The 18,917-nt window shown below is 46.0% G+C and overlaps 1 protein-coding gene across 2 annotated transcripts in view; it reads left to right on the forward strand.

Annotated features, from left to right (window-relative positions):
- Positions 1-18,917, forward strand: part of HIF1A (hypoxia inducible factor 1, alpha subunit (basic helix-loop-helix transcription factor)) — an 87,301-nt gene that overhangs the window by 27,245 nt on the left and 41,139 nt on the right. For both annotated transcript variants that reach the window (XM_015422024.1, XM_015422025.1), the window contains exon 2: positions 15,972-16,162. In XM_015422024.1, the coding sequence (XP_015277510.1) occupies positions 15,972-16,162 (191 nt within the window). The remainder of the gene's footprint in view (positions 1-15,971; positions 16,163-18,917) is intronic.

Genomic DNA, 18,917 nt, shown 5'->3' on the forward strand with positions numbered 1-18,917 from the left:
GGAGCCCCTGTGAGAGAACAGAAGAATCTTGCTAGGGTTATTTACCCGAAGGGATGAGGAGAGATTGCTGCCAATTGGTTAATATTGGTGTAGGCTCAGAACGTTGGCCCCAGGATTGCCTTTGGCCAGTACGGGCCTGAGGAATTTCCCTCTCTGCATTTCCCAGGGCCGGAGACATCCTGAGTCTTTTTCTTAACCATTTCCTGAGATTTCATTCAGTGTCAACCCCGCCCCCAACCAAGCGCTCTGCATCACTTTGTACAGGTCTCTGTAGCCTCCCCCCCCCCCAAAAGCAAAACAGCTCTCAAGTACCTTGGGGAGGGGGAGGTCGACCCCTTCTGTCTCGTCTTCCTTGCCAGGGACCAGATTGTACTTAACTAACCCCCCCCCCCCCAAAGATACCATCTGCTGACTAAATGACCAGATACTATTGCAGAACTACAGAAAGTGAAGATCAAAAAACATGTTACAGGAGAAAAACCTTACATTTCCCCCCATCTGCTCTTGTTCTAGGATGGGGGGGGGGGAGAGAGTCTTCTAAAGGTTAGAACTTACTCTAACATACCAGCATTCACAAATTTGTTTTTATTTAAACAACAGAGGTAGCACAGTATTCAATAATCAATGTTTTTTCTTTGGCTTAGTGGTTAAGATTTGAAAATTGGAATGATACTTTTCTGATGCACAAAATGTTCTACTGTGATTTGATCCTTGTCGCTTGTTCTTTCATACATCATGTTTCAATTGTTTATTGTTATATATGTTTATTCAAATAAACCATTTAAACAATTTTTTAAAAAGGAAAGTCTTGTAAACACACAAAACAAGAACAAAGCAGCACCAACCCTATATTTTGTCTTGTTTGTAACTTAGCATACTGTGGTTGCTTTTTGGATCTCACGGCTTGCTGCTTTGAGGCTCTGTGGAGCCGTGTGTGGTGGGATATGAAGCTCAATTAAAAAAAAAAAAGATTGTGGGAATTACAGTGCATTTCTCAGGCATGTATTTCTGTGGCTGGAGTGAGAAAGAGGCAGCACTCTGAGGTGAACTAAATGTCATTGTATTCACTTCATTTATAGCCAGCCTTTCTCACTGAGACTCAAAGTGGATTATGATTATTTTTTTAAGCTCAATCAGACAGGAAGGACCTCCAGTAAACGAGGCAGGAGGGCTAGGAATACAGAACAGGAAACCGGTGCAAACAAAATGGGGGGGGGAGATCCTGTCTGAGGCACGCCAAACGATAATGCAGAAAGGTAGAAGACAAGGCAGTAAAAGGAAGGTGATCCATACAATAAACATCGCAACAGGCTGCAGTCCTCTCTCTTATGAAGCGACCTCCTCAGTGGTTTCATTATACTATAATTCTATTTATTTATTTATTTTTCATATTTGTATCGTATCCCGACCTCCCCAATGGGCTCAGGGCGGCTCACAAGGGCAAGGTGCATCCATGCCTTGATCAAAACATATAATACATAATAAAAACATCCACCACCATTAAAAACAACGGTGCTCAGTCATTAATATCGTGACTCCAAGATGGATCAACTCAGTTCCAAGTGTCCTATGATGTTATGCCCACATGGAGACGGCTTATCAGAGCTTCTATCCAATTCCAGATTCTTTCTCAGGGCCTCGTCAGTGCATCCTTTAAGGTGCCGTGAGGGTGGTGGTATAGTGGGGCGGCGGCTCCTACTCAATTAGCGCACACTTAAAAGGAGCACTTCTAACAAGCATCCTTTATATAATTATGAACACACGAAAAAAGACTAGGTAGAAGCGCCCTGACCTGGATAGCCCAGGCAAGCCCGATCTCGTCTGATCTCAGAAGCTAAGCAGGACCGACCCTGGCAAGTATTTGGATGGGAGACCTCGAAGGAATACCAGGGCCGGGCACAGAGGCAGTTTGGTGTAGTGGTTAATTACGCGGACTCGAATCTGGGAGAACCGGGTTTGATTCCCCACTCCTCCACTTGCACCTGGCTGGATGACCTTGAACAAGCCATAGTTCTGGCACAGCTGTTCTTGGAAAAGGGCAGTTTCTGTCAAGAGCTCTCTCAGCCCCACCTACCTCACAGGGTGTCTGTTGTGGGGAGGGGAAGGGAAAGGAGTTTGTAAGCCGCTCTGAGACTCCTTCAGGTAATGAAGGGCGGGGTATAAATCCAATCTCTTCTTCTACCTCTCTGAAATGTCCAAGCCCCACTAGGGGTTGCCAGAAGTCAACCATGACTTTCAGGTGCACATGTGTGCGTGCACACACATACATGACTAGTTATAGAACTGCTGGAATTAATACCTGTTGAAAATGTTTAAATCACTGGTCAACTTGTGGGCAGAGACCCACAAGGAAGGCATGCGACAACCAACAGTTTGGTTGCAGCATCTTTGGTTTTTTTGCCATTGCCTGCCTCTGCATCCTGATGCTAGTATTCCTTGGTGGTCTCCCATCTGAACACTAGCCGGGTCAACTCAGCAGTGTCAAAAAAACTTTTTTGGGGAAGGGGGAGTTAGCTTAGATGCAAAAGAGCTTATACTGCCTTTCATAGCTGTGATGCTATTTTGGTAGGGCTGGAGCAGAGGTCTTGACCTCTGTGTGGAAAGCTGGACCTGTAAAAATTCTCTTTGCCGCTTCTTTTGAATTGGATCACCCTTGAGGCAAGGAGTGGAAAGGCATTTCAAAGCGAGTCTGATCCTTTTAACTGGAGATGTGGGGGGTGGAACCTGGAACCTTCTGCACGCACAGCAGATGCTCTGCCACTGAGCCCCAGCCAACCTGTGTACATTAAATCACTCCCTCCAAGGAGCCCAGGAATGTCATACATGGATAGGGTTATCACGTTTTCCTTTGCAGCATGCTTGTGTAGTAGATTAGGCTGAGGGAGATGCTGGCTGGGGGAGGGGGGATGTGATTTACGAGTAAGCTTTATGGTCTCCGGCAGTGCTCCCTCTAAGCTGAGTCAGTGTGAGCTAGCTCACAGTTTTTTAGCCTCCAGCTCACACATCTTCGTCTTAGCTCAGGAAGGGATGGCTCCAGAGCAAACTAATTTATGCAGTAACCAAATCACTCACTCACAACTTTTAGTAGCTTACAAAGTAGAATCTTTGCTCATAAGACTCCACAGCTTAGAGCAGTGGTGGCGAACCTATGGCACGGGTGCCAGAGGTGGCACTCAGAGCCCTCTCTGTGGGCACGCGTGCCATCGCCCCAGCCAGGCCCGGACCATCATTAAAGTGTTGAATTATCTGCCAAATAATTTTAAGTAAATGAAAGCATTTGTGATTGCTTTCCTTACTTTGTTTGGATCATCTTATGTTAATGTATGAGTTGTTTTTTCTAAAGTAAAACCTCAGTATTCAGGTTAAATTGCCGTGTTGGCACTTTGCGATCAATAAGTAGGTTTTGGGTCGCAGTTTGGGCACTCGGTCTCTAAAAGGTTCGCCATCACTGGCTTAGAGGGTACAAGTCTAAACCCAGACATGGCACCACCCCAGCTCTCTTACCTTTCGTCACAAAATCTGGGGCACCTGAATGCCGGGTGTTGTATACATTTCTCCGGTCCCAGGCAGAACATCGGCACTGCCTTAATACCATGCTGTCCACATTATAATTTTGTCTAAGCTAATAATAACCCTTCCACTTTGTGTGGTGTGAATAAGCAGCACACTGCAGGTCCTCTGGTAAGTAACCTAAAGATCATGAGCAGCCTCGACAGAGGTCCAAGGCTGTAGGACGTTGGGCAAGTCCTGTTGGTCTAGCTCTTTGTGTTCTTTGGGGGGGGGGCTGCCACCCACGCTGTCCTTGTGGCACCCGGTGCTCTTTCTGTTTTTGTCTAAAAACACAATGCGGGAAGGACTAATCTGATGTGCTGCCTCCCAAGGTCGAAAGGGATGTTCTGCCAGAAGTCTTGGCCATGAGTCTGTGGCTTTCTCATCACTGTGGGTGTTAACCCTTTCCACGCGACGCTTTAAAACCAGTGGAAAGCCCAGCGTCATAAAAGAGAGATCTTGCAGTGAAGGATTCGGTTGGCTAATTCAGACCACCTTATGAACTTCAGTCTTTTCTGTCCTGTGCTATCCCATCCCCCTTTCTTTGGATCTCATCCTTTCCTGTCTGTCTTTTCTCCAGCTCTCTGTACCCTTCTTGTCTTATCTTTTCCAGCCCTTTCTCCTACACCTCCTTATTTTTCTCGAGCAGCAAGGTCACGAATGGGCATCCTGACCCTATGCATGACACAGATATCTGTTCCTCGGAAATGCAGGCATAGTTCATTAGGCCGAAACTGAGCTGTGGTGAGCAGCAATGCTTCCTCTAAGCTGTGGAGTCTTGTGAGCAAAAATTCTACTTTGTGAGCTACTTGCATTAGAGTTGTGAGCGAGTGATTTGGCTGCTGCATGAACTAGTTTGCTCTGGAGCCATCCTTCTTGAGCTAAGACAAATGTGTGAGCCAGAGGCTAAAAAACTGTGAGCTAGCTCACACTAATTCAGCTTAGAAGGAACACTGGTGGGGGTGAGTCTGCCAGAGGTCAATCTGGAGCTCTCTTGAGGCCTAGAAAATCTAGCTGTGACATTCTTCCCCTGCTTCCATGGGTTTTTCTGCTTATCTCCCTCTCTGGGATCTGAACAGCTCACCCAATGGCACCAGGAATTCTTTGCCTGCCCCTTCCTGTGTGACATCAGCCAACCAATGCCAGGATCAGCACGTAGGGTGTGACACAGCGCCTTGGTGCACACTGGCAAGACTCAGGGTGCCGTGGACCGCCAAGCACCATTTTCTGTGCTATCTTTGCTCCATAAACATGGAGACCGGGGTTCAGGAATTTTTCATTTCATCTTTTTAATTAGAAGTGCTTCCCATAATGAACTATAAAAAGGGACATTTGTCCCCCTGTAAAATATTATCCTGTTTCCTTTTAAATGTATATAGGTTGGTGTTAATGTGAGAAAATTTAAGAGAAGCCCTGTTGGATCGGGCCAACGGCCCATCCGGTCCAACACTGTGTCACACAGTGGCCATAACCCAGGTGTCATCAGGAGGTCCATCACCAGAAGTCTCCCTACTCTTGGCCCCCAAACATCAAGAATACTGAGTATCACTGCCCCAGACACAGTGTTTCCTCTATATCTTGCAGCTAATAGCCACTCATGAACATCTGCTCTTAAGGACGTAAGAGAAGCCATGTTGGATCAGGCTAATGGCCCATCCAGTCCAACATTCTGTGTCATACAGTGGCCAAAACCCAGGGTGCCATCAGGAGGTCCACCAGTGGGGCAAGAACTCCAGAACCCCCCCCTACTCTTGGCCTCCAGGCACCAAGAACACAGAGCATCACTGCCCCAGACAGAGTGTTTCCTCTATACCTTGTGGCTAATAGCTACAGATGGACTTCTGCTCCATGTGTTTCTCCAAAGATAATTTGTTTGTTTTAATTCATGGGATGTTCTCTTTGAATTTCCCAACCTTGCCCATAAAATCTGTGCTCTTGTGTTGTTAATCATGCTACCGTTAAACCTTTGTGCAATAATAGCTTCTTAAATAGGGTTTAAGTGTTTCATTCGGCCTAAGCAAAGAATTGTGTATTTTCCGTCTCATATGGTGGTTAATTCTCCAGAGATCAATCAAGACGCCAGTTAACGTGCCCCACAGCCACACAGTCTTAGCTCATCTCAAGGGACCTCACTCTGGTTTTCTCACTGAAATGAATGGGGGGTGTTTAGCCACAGCAGGGTGGGGAGGCCCTGGTGGACTTGTCCTGTTTCAGAAGCAGCACATGCATTGGTCTCGCCCAATTTTTAAAGAAGAAATTTCTATTAATACTTAGGGCTTCCATACTGATCTTTTAGCGTTCCAAGAACACAATAACCCAGTAAGGAATGGCTGTGGGAGCTTGCTGGGTGACCTTGGGCCAGTCACCTTCTCTCGGCCTGACCTACCTCAGAGGGTTGTTGTGAGAACGTGTAAGCTGCTTGGGGTTCCCATTAGGGAGACAGGCAGTGAATTAAATATCTTATTAGCCTCAGATTGCAGATGGGAGTGAGTGGTACGGATCTGCCTGCTGACCCCCATAGCAGAGTTTGAACGGGGGCTTCAGGGCACACAGATTCTGTTCATCACCATCCTATGCTGGCTTTAATGTAGAGAAAAGAACAGGATACGCACTGCAGTTGAAATTCTAGGCTCATTCCACAAGGAAGCCAGGAAGATCTCTTCGATCCTAAGTGGCCAGTGTGATGTAGTGGTTAGGGGAGAAGAGGAGATTGGAGTCATACCCAGCCCTGCACTATCCGAAGGAGTCTCAGAGTGGCTTACAATCTCCTTTCCCTTCCCCTCCCCACAACAGACACCCTGTGAGGCAGGTGGGGCTGAGAGAGCTCTGAGAGAACAGCTCTGAGAGAACTTGTGACCGACCCAAGGTCACCCAGCTGGAGGCATGTGGAGGAGGGGGGAATCACACCTGGTTCTCCCAGATTAGAGTCTGCGCTCCTAATCACTACACCAAAGTGGCACAGGTCCCTTCTTTTTTTTTGAGCCTGCAGGCACCTTTGGAATTCTGACACAGCCAGTAGGCGCAGCCACAAAATGTCTGCCACTGGAGCCAGTCATAGGATGGCTGCCACAGCTTGCCATCAGCCACACGGTGAAGATCCCTGTGTTTGGCGGTAGGAGATACAGCTGAAGCAATTTAAAAAAAAAAGCTGCACAGCCGATCAAACCTCCAGTGATCGGTCAAGCCTTGCTGGGCAAAAAGCCCAAACTAGTCCATCCCAGAGGTCCCTAACATGGTGCCCGTTAGGGTTGCCAATCCACAGTTGGGGGCAGGAGATTCCCTGGTTTGCAGCCCCTCCCTCCGCTTCAGGGCTGTCAGAAAGCGGGGGCGGGGGGATATGTTGGGTGCTCCACTATACCCTATGGAGACCGGTCCCCATAGGGTATAATGGAGACTCAGTCCATGTGTATCTGGGGCTCTGGGGTAGAGGCACCAAATTTTCAACGTAACTGCTGGTGCCTCTCCTTAAAAGAACAAAAAAAACCCCAACTCCCCAAGTTTAAAAAGATTAGACCAGGGTGTCCAATTCTATGAGCCCCAAAAGAAGGTGCCCCCGTCCTCCGTTATTTCCAATGTAGGAGAAGCATTTAAAAGGAACACGGTCCCTTTAAATGCAACGGCAGCTCACCCGGAACTCGCTTCAGAGTTCCGTCTCCCGGAGCCTTCCTCTCCTCTCTTCTCCTGGAGCCTTCCGGTAAGTCCCCCACCCACTTGTCAGCCTCACCCGGCAACCCTATTCCCTGTGCTGTCTTTGCTCCATAAACATGCGTCCAGTGCATAAGGAATTGTGGGATTTGGTTTTTCTTACTCCTCTTATATCTCACTCCTGGACCCATCTCCTAACCTGGGTGACCCAGGCTAGCCCGGTCTCATCAGCTCTCAGAAGCTAAGCAGGGTTGATCCTGGTTAGGTTTTCAGTGGGAGACCACCAAGGAAGCCCAGGATCACTATGCACAGGAAGGCAAAGGCAAATCACCCCTGTTTCTCTCTTGCCGTGAATACCATACAGGGTCGCCGTAAGTCGGGTGCATCTCGATGGTACTTTAGAAGAAGAGGAGGAGATTGGATTTGTACCCTGCCCTTCACTCAGGGTCTCAGAGCGACTTACGATCTCCTTTCCCTTCCCCTCCCCACAACAGACACCCTGGTGAGGTAGGTAGGGCTGAGAGAGCTCTGACAGAAACGGCTCTTTTTTGAGAACAGCTCTGAGAGAACTTGTGACTGACCCAAGGTCATCCAGCTTGCTGCAAGTGGAGGAGTGGGGAATCAAACCCGGTTCTCCCAAATTAGACTCCATGCACTTAACCACTACACCAAACTTTACACACATACACATATACTTGAGGGAACATTATTCCTTTATTTTGCAAATAAAAAGGTACATTTTCTCTGGCTTTGTTCCCCGCGAGCTGTTCATGGTCAATTTACTGAGTGTTTTTCTTTTTCTTTTTAATGAGCAATATCGAATTCACCCTATTTGCAGACCAGTATTTCCTTTGTTTTTCTGTCCCCTTTCAGTCTTGATAATTTTAAGGACATAACATGCCATCACAGAACCAGGCTGTCCCTTGTGGGCAGTCGAGTAGCGACTGAAGTTTTCTTGAACTACTGCTCCTTCAGAATTTAATGTTTAACGTCTCCTTTCAGCTTAATGAATTACGGCATGTTCTGTCCCTCAGTCAGTCATGAATCTGTTCTAGACGGTTTGTTGTTGTTGGCGAGGGCAGAGTTTAAGTACACTTTGTAGTCAAACAAAGATCATGGATTTTTTTTTCTAAAGACAACTTTATTTTGTGATCATGCTGTTCCAGTCCTGAAGAATACAAATACAAGCAGTGGTCTAAGGCTTGCTACAAAGTTAAAAAAAACAAAAGGTAATATTTAATCCTTCCCTCGTTCTGGTGATTAAAACAGCAAAACCAAGAAAAGAAAAATTGCAGTGAAAAGCAAGATCTTTCCTAAAGGGGATTTATTTCTGAACAGCCGTGGAATAAAACATTGCCTAGGGTTGCCAGTTCTGGGCTGGGACATATGTGGAGGTTTGGGGGGCGGGCAGGGGCCTGGGAAGGTGGAGTGTAGTGTCTGTATGACACACTATATTCCAAAGTGGCCATTTTCTCCAGGAGAACTGATCTCTGTTGCCTGGAGATAAGTCGTTTAATCCTAGGAGATCTCCAGCCACCACCTGGAGGTTGGGGACTCTAATATTGTCTGTTTTGGATGTACTTTTCTCCCTTTCTCACAATAGAAGAACTCTGGTGGGCACTCCATGAAATTGCGGAGCAGTAGGGTTAGAACGGATAAAAGGAAGTCCTTCTTCGCCCAAACAGTGATTAACACATGGAATTCACTGCCACAGGAGGTGGCGGCGGCTACAAGCATGGACAGCTTCAAGAGGGAGTTAGATAAACATATGGAGCAGAGGTCTATCGGTGGCTATTAGCCACAAGGTATAGATAGGGGCACCGGGGCAAGTGATGCTCTGTCTTCTTGGTGCTTGGGGGGGCAAGAGTGGGAGGGCTTCTAGTGTCCTGGCCCCACTGCTGGACCTCCTGATGGCACCTGGTGTTTTTGGCCACTGTGTGACAAGAGTGTTGGACTGGATGGGCCAGTGGCTTGATCCAACATGGCTTCTCTTATGTTCTTATGAGGGGATTGGATAAACATATGGAGCAGAGGTCCATCAGTGGCTCTTAGCTATAAGGTATAGATGGAACATTCTGTCTGGGGCAGTGGTTCTCTGTATTCTTGGGGCTTGGGGGGTGGGCAACAGTGGGAGGGCTTCTAGTGTCCTGGCCCCACTGGTGGACCTCCTGATGGCCCCTGGTATTTTTGGCCACTGTGTGACAAGAGTGTTGGACTGGATGGGCCTTTGGCCTGATCCTACATTGGCATCCCTTAGGTTCTTATTTTTCTGTGGGATATTAAATATTGTGTGGGACTTGTTTCTGCTCCCTTTGGAGCTGAATGTAATAAAAGGGAGGGCTTGAGATATTCTCTTTGCCTCTAGGAACCAGCCCCAAAATTTAGGAGTTTGCTCATTTCCCCGTCTTTATGGTTTTGTATTTTTATGACCATATTTTGCTCATGCTATGTGCCACGATGAAATTTCGAGGCACCATGGCAAGCTGGCGCATGGCAATTGTCAGTCCCTGGTAAAAGGAATCTTTAAGAAGTGTGAAAAGGTAGTGGGGTAGATCCTGCCCCATCTTACCATTAGACTGAGCAAAGTTTATTCATTTATTAAAATATTTATAATCCCTCCCTTCCTTTTGCCTCAAGTTCGACGTTTTCAGAAGAAGCTGCTGCTTGGCCCGCTTATTCTTTTCTCTTCTCAAAATGAAAGTTCTGAGAAACCTTTGAGACAGGTTGGAGACCGTATCTTGCTCTTGTTTTCTCCCCTGCACTTAATGTGGTTTTAAGTGGGTTGCTCACAGTCACCACATAGCTGGTAAGTGGGTGCACGGACAGAAGTGAGATTTCAGAAGAAAGAACTGGCTTCCCCCAGTCCTTTCCTCTTATTTTGAAGAGTGAGAAACAAACGACAAGCTAGCGTTGTATGACGCAAAAAAATTCACTAGATATTTAATTCCCTCCCTTGCAAAAAAAAAACAAACCCAAAAGAGTTCTCTGAATCAGATCTCTCTTCAGCGACGCATGAGGCATCCACTTTGAAAAAGCATAACTGCTCAATTTCTCCATGAATAAGTCGCAGTTTAAAGAAATGACCGTAGAAGGACAATTTGGGCAGTTATGAAAAATAAACTGCATTGGGCAAGAACAGTAACTGGAGAAAAGTATAGCACAGCTTGGCAAATGTTGGTGCTCAGAACGTTGTTTGCTGTGTACTCTCCTACACTGCTCCTTCTTGCATCGTTTGCACTCGGATGCTGCTGCTGGTTATTTTCTCTCAGCCGTTCCTGCAAAGTTATCCCTGCTGCTTGCCTGGGATGAAGAAGGTACAGAAGGCACGGGATAGAGAAGACAGAGAAAGCGGTACTTTTCTCCCTCACAATACAAGAACTTGTGGATGCTCGATAAAATTAAGGAGCAGTAGGCTTAGAACAGATTAAAAGGAAGTACTTCTTCACCCAAAGAGGTATTAACATGTGGAATTCACTGCTGCAGGAACAGCTTCAAGAGGGGATTGGATAAACATATGGAGCAGAGGTCAATCAGTGGCTATTAGCCACAAGGTCTAGATGGCACACTGTGTCTGGGGCAGTGATGCTCTGTATTCTTGGTGCTTGGAGGGCCACAGTAGGAGGGCTTCTGGAGTTCTGGCCCCAGTGGTAAACCTGGTTTTTGGCCACTGTGTGACACAAAGTGGTGGATTGGATGGGGCTTTGGTCTGATCCAACATGGCTTCTCTTATGTTCTTATGATGGAGCTGTGTGCTCAGCCTCCGGGGGTGTGACAACGCTGCTGTATTCAGTCTGATCGGGGCCCTACTTGGAATGCTGCTGTTCAGAGTATTGGCAGATGTTAAGGCAGGTGTTAAATGGAGGGTGTCTTCTGGGCTGGACCTTCTATGGGGCTTCCATATGACCTGCTTCTCGCAGGCTTTTTTAGCAAGGCAGCTCCAGCCCTTCAGGAGGCTAGCCGCATCAGTCCACTGCAGCCAGATCACCAAACGGTCTTGCAGTACCTCAAAGATTAGCAAATTTAGAAAGTGTTGGAGTTATTTGTTATTAATTTTAAAGTTAATCAGCAGAGTAATCAGCATTCAGCAGAGTATTAAAGAGTCAGAGTCCATGGTGTGTTTAAAATATAAAAGTTTACTACAACCTAGCATGGGGAAAAGGTATACGGGATGAAAAATAACAAAGAGCTATATTTCTACATCCTTACAGCTAGACAGAACATGGCAGAAGCCTAATGGAGACTAACTTTCTTCTTGCTCAGGACAAAGAGCCATAAAATGCTAATACTAGCCACTCTGGTCTCCAATCAGAACAACAAACTAGATCTGAAGTTGCCAGGCTTTCCAGCTCTCTAAACAAATTGGATACAAACAAACATGTGATTTAGTAAACAGTATTAACCCAGTAAATACTGAACAGTGTTTTAACTTGTAACTCCCAACAGAAAGCAATCATAAAAAGGCCTGCTCAGAAAGTCCACTCAGTGGGGCTTACTTCACTCCCAGAAAAGTTGTGTTGTTAGTGTGGCACAAGCTTCCTTGAAGTGGGGATCTAGCTCACAAAAGCTTGTGCCACGATCGATTTGCTAGTCTTTAAGGAACCTGGAGACTAATTTTATTTTGAGAGCCAGCATGGTATGGTGGTTGGAATGCCGGACTAGGATGTGGGAGACCCAGGTGTCAATCCCCAGTGTGCCGTGGAAGCTTGCTGGAGGAATTTGGGGTAGTCAGAGATGCTCAGCTGAACCTACGTCACAGGTTGTGGCGATAAAATTGAGGGAAAAGAGAATGATGTAAGCCACTTGGGGTCCCCATTGGGGATAAAGGTGGGGGGTATAAAAGAAGTTTTTTAAAAATTCATAGCATGTTTGTTAACATGTGGAATTATTATTTCAGAACAAAGTTTGAAATGTTATTTCAAAATCTTCTTCGTGGTCTCTGTGCTTCACACCAATGGGATCTAGTGCGCCTGCGCTGGATCAACCGGTGCTGTAGCAAGCTCTTTCCTAAAGGATTTTCATGCTCATCCCCTCAGGCAAGCGCAGGAACCCCACTGCGCATGCCCAGAGGGACGGGCGCGGACATCCCGCCAGTTCTTTTCCTACCGCCGCGTTGGAAGGACTTTATTTATTTATTTATTTATTCGAGTATTTCTACCCCGCCCTACCCTGCAAGCGGGCTCAGGGCGGCTTACAGAGGCCTAAGCCATACATAAAGTACAATAAAATTCAATAAAATCGCAATCACAACCAATAACATACAATAATAAAAATGTGCTATAAATTCCAGGATGGTAAGGTGACTTACTTTGACTATCTCCCAATCGGATCGCTGTAGCTGCCTCTGGGCGTCTCAGCTCTTCAACTTCTTTCTTCTCAGGATACTTTCCTTAGTTTTCCTTTCGTTTTTCACCTAAAAACGCAAAAAAAACCCCTTTATTTTCGTCAATCCTCTGAGGGGATTATTTATTATAATATTATTATAATATAAATAATATTATTTCAATATTATTTGAAATATTAATTTTTCAGAACAAAGTTTGAGTCCAGCGGCACCTTTAAGAACAGCAGCATTTTATTCTGGGTATAAGCTTTTATGTGCACACGAAAGCTTATATCCAGAATACAACTTGGTTGGTCTCAAAGGTACCACTGGACTCAAACGTTGTTCTCCTGCTTCAGACCAACACGGCTACCCAGCTTAATAATTTTAGACTGACTATTAAAACGAATGCAAATTATAGAAAATGCAGGCCAACTCTTGTGGGGGGGGGATGATATGGTTGATACACATTTTTTTAATGAGTCAATTATCTTGATTGTGTTCGACAAAACAAACACTCCCTTAGAACAGATGAGGAAACATTTAATTATTGTTTGTCGCATTGCTGTACAGTTCAGATTGTACTATGAATAAATGTAGGGATTTCAGTAGGTGAAATGTGTGTTTACGTTATCCATGCTACATATAGCAAGACAAAAATACTTTGTTGAAATTTGTCAGTGGCAGTAGATTAGTTCTTTCTAAATAGAAGGACGATTCATATGATGAAGATCTGGAACGATAAAAATGGTTAAATTAGCTTTATTAAGGCCCCGGTCACACGGGCCGGATATCGCGGAGGGGGAGGCGTGGCTGTTTGCCCCAGGGGCTAAATAACGCACGGTTGCGCGATCAGACCTCCCGTGGAGGTCCCGTGGAGGTCCCATGGGTAGGGGGAGGTGCTGATCATAGGACAATCCTGCCGTGCGGCGCAGTGCAGCAAATGGGTTGGGGGGGGGTTGTACACCAAAGTATGCGCATGCTCCGTTGGGTGCTTGTGCGCATCCATGGAGACTTGGGGGGGGAACCCTTTTTGCAAGGGGACATGGGCGGGCGCCGGATGCCACCGGAAACGCGATCAGACGCCCGCCCTTGCCCCATGGTTACCGGAAACTAGTACTTTGGAGGTAATAGTTTTTTACCCCAAATCTTCGGCAGGAAGCCTCGGGTGAGCCACGGGAGCTCTACGCTTCCCAGATGTGGCGGTGAGATCGCGCCCGGAAAATCCGCCTATCTTCCGGCTCTCTAGCGTGGCTAATGTTCCGTGTGACCGCAGCCACAGATGTGCTTTCAAGTAGGGGGATTATTATTGTTTATCTTCACTTATAAATCCACCATTCTCATTGGGACTCAAGGCAGATTACAAATATAATGGAACTAAGTCAATTAGCAAATGAATTACAAATATGGTTAAAAAAGTCAATTTAACAGCAAAGATTACTGGTAAAACAGAATAATGGAACGGAGCTGGGCAGATTACAGGAATGAGAAAGGCTATTCAGTGAATCAGTGAGCACAGTACAAAATACAGTCAAATAATCTATATACTAATAGGCAAGTCCTTATGGCGACCCTGTATGGTTTTCACGCTGCTCCTAAATGCTGTAAGGGAATATCTTTGTGACAGCGTCTTTGATCATCACTACTGTTCATGGTCAGATTATAAGAACAGTAACGTTTCTGCTGTAGTCTCGCTGACGTTTTTGACATATCTTAATTTTCAAAAACAGCCTTTTGGATATCATAGCGTCCTATATGTTATCCAAAAAGCTGTCTCTGAAAATTGAGATCTCTCGAAAACTCAGCGAGACCCCAGTAGAGGCATTTACTATTCTTGTAATTTTGCTCTGCCCCTTGAAGATGAATGAAACATCAACTGAATATCACACCAGTTGGTGGGGGAATTGAGGTGTTTGCTAATTTACTCCCAACGCAGCAAGAGCGATAAAGCTGAACTGATGTTTTTGAAACATTCGGCAATGAGAGTTCTGAGTTCGGTTGATTGAAATGTTCCTAGATGTTGTCTCAGCTGCTGTGTTGTTTTGGACTGTCAGTGATCACACTTGGAAAGAAGAACTGTCAGAACATCAAGTCAAGCGAGAGATTTGGCTGTGAGCATTTAGTGGAAAGAGGTTCTTCCGAGAAGAGAGTAGTCAGTATATGTGTTATCAGCATCTGTCTGTATTATTAAATTTATATTCCACTCTGTCTGTCCCTGTCAAATGCAAACAGTTCTGTCCGACAGAGGCTCACAGTTTAAGCAACTGGTTTGGGGAGTGAGGGGTCCAATGAAAGAAAAGTGAATTGTATAGACACAATCTTTTTTTTAAAAAAATGTTAGACTTTGTATATGGACATCATGTATGCACTGTGTGTGTGGGAAAACCACCCTCGCATATGAAACTACCCGTCCACTCTGGTCATCTTCAGAGGCTTTGCTTTGGGTGGGCGCCCCGCTGCCATCTAAGGCTAGATGGGTAGCAACTCAGTAGAGGACCTTCTCAGTTGTGGCACCAAAACCGTGGCACTTCCTCCCCAGGCAGAGTTGTCTGTCTTCCTCTGTTGTTGTCTTCTGCCAGCAAGTGAAGACTTTTTCATTTGGTGTAAACCCCCCCCTCCCAGTAAACTCTTATTGGCATTCTTCCCTGGTTGTGTTTGTGTGTTTGTGCATGCATTTAAAGGATGTTTTAATGTTTTAAATGTTTTATTGCATAGCACTGAGGTCAGGTTCTCAAAACTGTCTGACTCTCTGTGGTCCACAAGACGCCAGATTGGCCTCGGCCAGGGCCTTCTCAGTGGTGGCTCCATACTGGTGGAATGAGCTCCCGGAAGACATCAGGGCCCTGCTGGACCTCCTACAGTTCCGCAGGGCCTGTAAAACAGAGCTCTTCCACCAGGCCGCCGATTAGGAGCCGCCACTGACCGCTGGCCACTGACCACATACTGATAACACCTGAGTAGTTAACATCTGAACTGTTAAGGCCCTCTTTGTTAACTTGAATAACAACAGCCAGTGTAATTTGACCCTATGGTACGCTACCGCCATCAGCATTTTATCTTTCTATATGTATTTATATGGAGTTATGATCGTCATTTGCTGCATACTATGTTAATTGCATTGTTGCAATGCATCTGTGTTTTAACGTATTTTAACCTATTGTAAGCCGCCCTGAGCCTGCTATGCAAGGAGGGCGGGATATAAATCGAATAAATAAATAAATAAACGAATAAATAAATAAATAAAGATGTTCACTGCCTTGGAGACTGTTTCGGGGCAAAGGTGGCATATAAATGTTTTTAATTATGAAATAAATGAAAGAGCATACATTGCACATCAAACGAACTTACACTGGTATCCGTTCCTGATTCCCAGTTTATTCCTCCAGTCCTTATAGTTATTGCTAAAGCGCTGGCACTGATCAGTTTTTAATGCTGTGTCTGTCTGTCTGTCTTACAGGATTAGTTCAGAACGCAGAAAGGAGAAGTCCAGAGACGCAGCCAGATGTCGGAGGAGCAAGGAATCGCAGGTCTTCTACGAACTCGCTCACCAGTTGCCCCTCCCCCATCACGTGAGTGCGCATCTCGACAAAGCCTCTATTATGAGGCTAACCATCAGCTACCTGCGCATGAGGAAGCTGCTCGATGCAGGTGAGAGTTTGCAGATGATTGGTCAAGAGAGCACGGGCGAGAAAGAGGCCTGAAACGGCCAACGAGTAGACACATCATTGAAGCATCCGTGCCATGATTATATGAAACAGCATCACTTCCCAGGCCGGGCCCCCCCCCCCCCCCCCGGGCTCTGGGAGATCATTTCGTAGAAATATCGACGGGGGAAATCCAAAACTTATCGGTGCAAGGAGAGTTACTCTAGTCTAAACCCATTCATTTCAGTGGGCTTAGACTGGAGCAAGTCTCCTTAGGATTTTATTTATTATTATTTCATTACATTTACGAATCGCCCAATCCCCACAAATGTGGGGCTCTAGGCGACGGACAAATCTAAACTATTAAAAGCCATAAAAACCATATCCAGCATATTACTCGCTCCCGTCTCTAGTTCCAGCTCCTGCCAACCTGGCAGTTCGAAAGCAAGAAAATTGCAAGTAGATAAATAGGTACCACTTCGGTGGGAAGGGAACAGCGTTCCGTGTGCCTCGGTGTTTAGTCATGCCGGCCACATGACCACGGAAACGTCTTCGGACAGCGCTTGCTCTTCGGCTCTGAAACGGAGATGAGCACCGCAACCCTAGAGTCGGATTCGACTGGCTTTCGAGCAAGGGAACCTTTACCTTTACCTTAGCATATTATACACAATTACAAGAAGTGGTGGATTTATGGTTTGTAGTTCCCCCCCTGTCCCCGGTCTGTGAGTGCTTCACGGGCAATGGGAGGGAATAGCTCACAAGGTAGGGTAGGGTGCCAGCCAGGATGTAAACTGTCGCTGTCCTCAACCAAATGCCTGGCGGAACATCTCTGCCTGACAGGCCCTGCGGAGTTGCGTAAGATCGCGCAGGGCCCTGTTGTTAGGCAGAGAGTTCCACCAGGCCAGGACCAAGGCTCCCTCTAAGCTGTGGAGTCTTGTGAGCAAAAATTCTACTTTGTGAGCGACTGGCATTAAAGCTGTGAGCGAGGGGATTGGCTGCTGCATGAATTAGTTTGCTCCGGAGCCCTCCTTCCTGAGCTAAGGCAAAAAATGTGTGAGCCAGAGGCTAAAAAACTGTGAGCTGGCTCACACTAACTCATCTTAGAGGAAACACTGGTCAGGACCAGGGATGAGAAGGCCTTAACCCTGGTTGAGGACAGCCAGATCCCTCTAGGGCTGCGGATCACCAGTAAGTTATTCTGTGAAGAGCGTAATGCTCTCCCAGGGGTATAACGGAGGATTACACTGTGTATCTCTCCTTGAGAGCCAGTTTGGCGTAGTGGTTAAGTGTACGGACTCTAATCTGGGAGAACTGGGTTTGATTCCCCACTCCTCCACTTGCCCCTGGCTGGATGACCTTGGGCGAGCCATAGTTCTGATAAGAGCTGATCTTGAAAAAAGAGCAGTTTCTGTCAGAGCTCTCTCAGTCCCACCTGCCTCACAGAGTGTCTGTTGTGGGGAGGGGAAGGGAAAGGAGTTTGTAAGCCGCTCTGAGACTCCTTTGGGTAGTGAAGGGCGGGGTATAAATCCAATCTCTTCTCTTCTTCTTCTATTGGTGGGACTCAGAGTTCTAACCCCGCCCCCAGCCAGTATTGGTATTGCTGTCTCTGCGGGGAAAGGTAGATGTTAATGAACGTGTCCCCACCTCCCAACTGTTGGCGCAAGGGAGTTTTGGCTATGCGCAATGTTTTGATTCGCCCGCTTCTCCCTGTGCAGAGAGATTTTCTGGATAGGGATTTCAATTTCTTTCTAGCAGACAAGAGTCCAGCAATAGCACTATTTGTTGCTGAATTTTTGACTTATGTATGGAAGTCAAGAGTAGTACTCTGTAAATCTCGTAAGGCATGTTAGGATTGCTTTGTATTTTAAGATAATGGGAATATTGGTTGATGTTGTTTTAGTACTATCCCTTAAATTTTTCCTTTGTTCTGGTTATCTGTGTTATGCCAATAAAGGTTTTCTGTTCTGTTCTGCTTACTTTCTCATTATCTCGTTTGGAAGAGATAGAAAGCTCACATTTTCTATTAATAGATTCAGGTGGGTAGCCGTGTTGGTCTGAAGCAACAGAACAAAGTTTGAGTCCAGTGGTGCCTTTGAGACCAACAAAGTTTAATTCTGGGTATAAGCTTTTGTGTGCATGCACACTTCTTTGTGTATCTGAAGAAGTGTGCATGCACATGATAACTTATACTCAGAATTAAACTTTGTCGGTCTTAAAGGTACCACCGGACGCAAACTTTGTTCTGTTTCCTGCTAATGTATATCAGGACTTTAGTCCTTTCGGCGTTCTACATAAATATTCTGGCTCCGGCTGATGGTTGGTGTTTTTTTAAAAATCTCGGCGCTGTCTTAATCCACTTTCTGTAGCACACTTCTTCAGTGCTTCAGATATGATTTCCTAGGAGACAGAAAAGCTTTGTCTCTTTCAATGCTTGCCCATACAAGTCGGCAGCTTGGCTATTTTTCCCCACCTAAGCATATTTTGTAAACCACTAAACAGGCAGATTTGTTTTTTAAAAACGTACAGACTCATTTGTCACTGCACTATTTTGGGGTGAAGGACAGCTTGGTCGGTACAGGATGCTACCTGTTCTGTCCTGCAGAGGCAGAAGAAGCCGTGGTGTTGCCAAATTGCTCATTGTTCCTTTAAAAATGTGGGTGCCTTTCTGAGGTTCTCATTCCCCAGCGAAGCGCATGTGGCATTGACCATTGTGGCTTGAGAAAAGCTGGTCATGGGTCTGTGCCTGTGTGGGCTTGTGG

Source organism: Gekko japonicus, unplaced genomic scaffold (assembly GCF_001447785.1).
Source record: "Gekko japonicus isolate JY-2015 unplaced genomic scaffold, Gekko_japonicus_V1.1 scaffold166, whole genome shotgun sequence".
Taxonomy (NCBI): Eukaryota; Metazoa; Chordata; class Lepidosauria; order Squamata; family Gekkonidae; genus Gekko; species Gekko japonicus.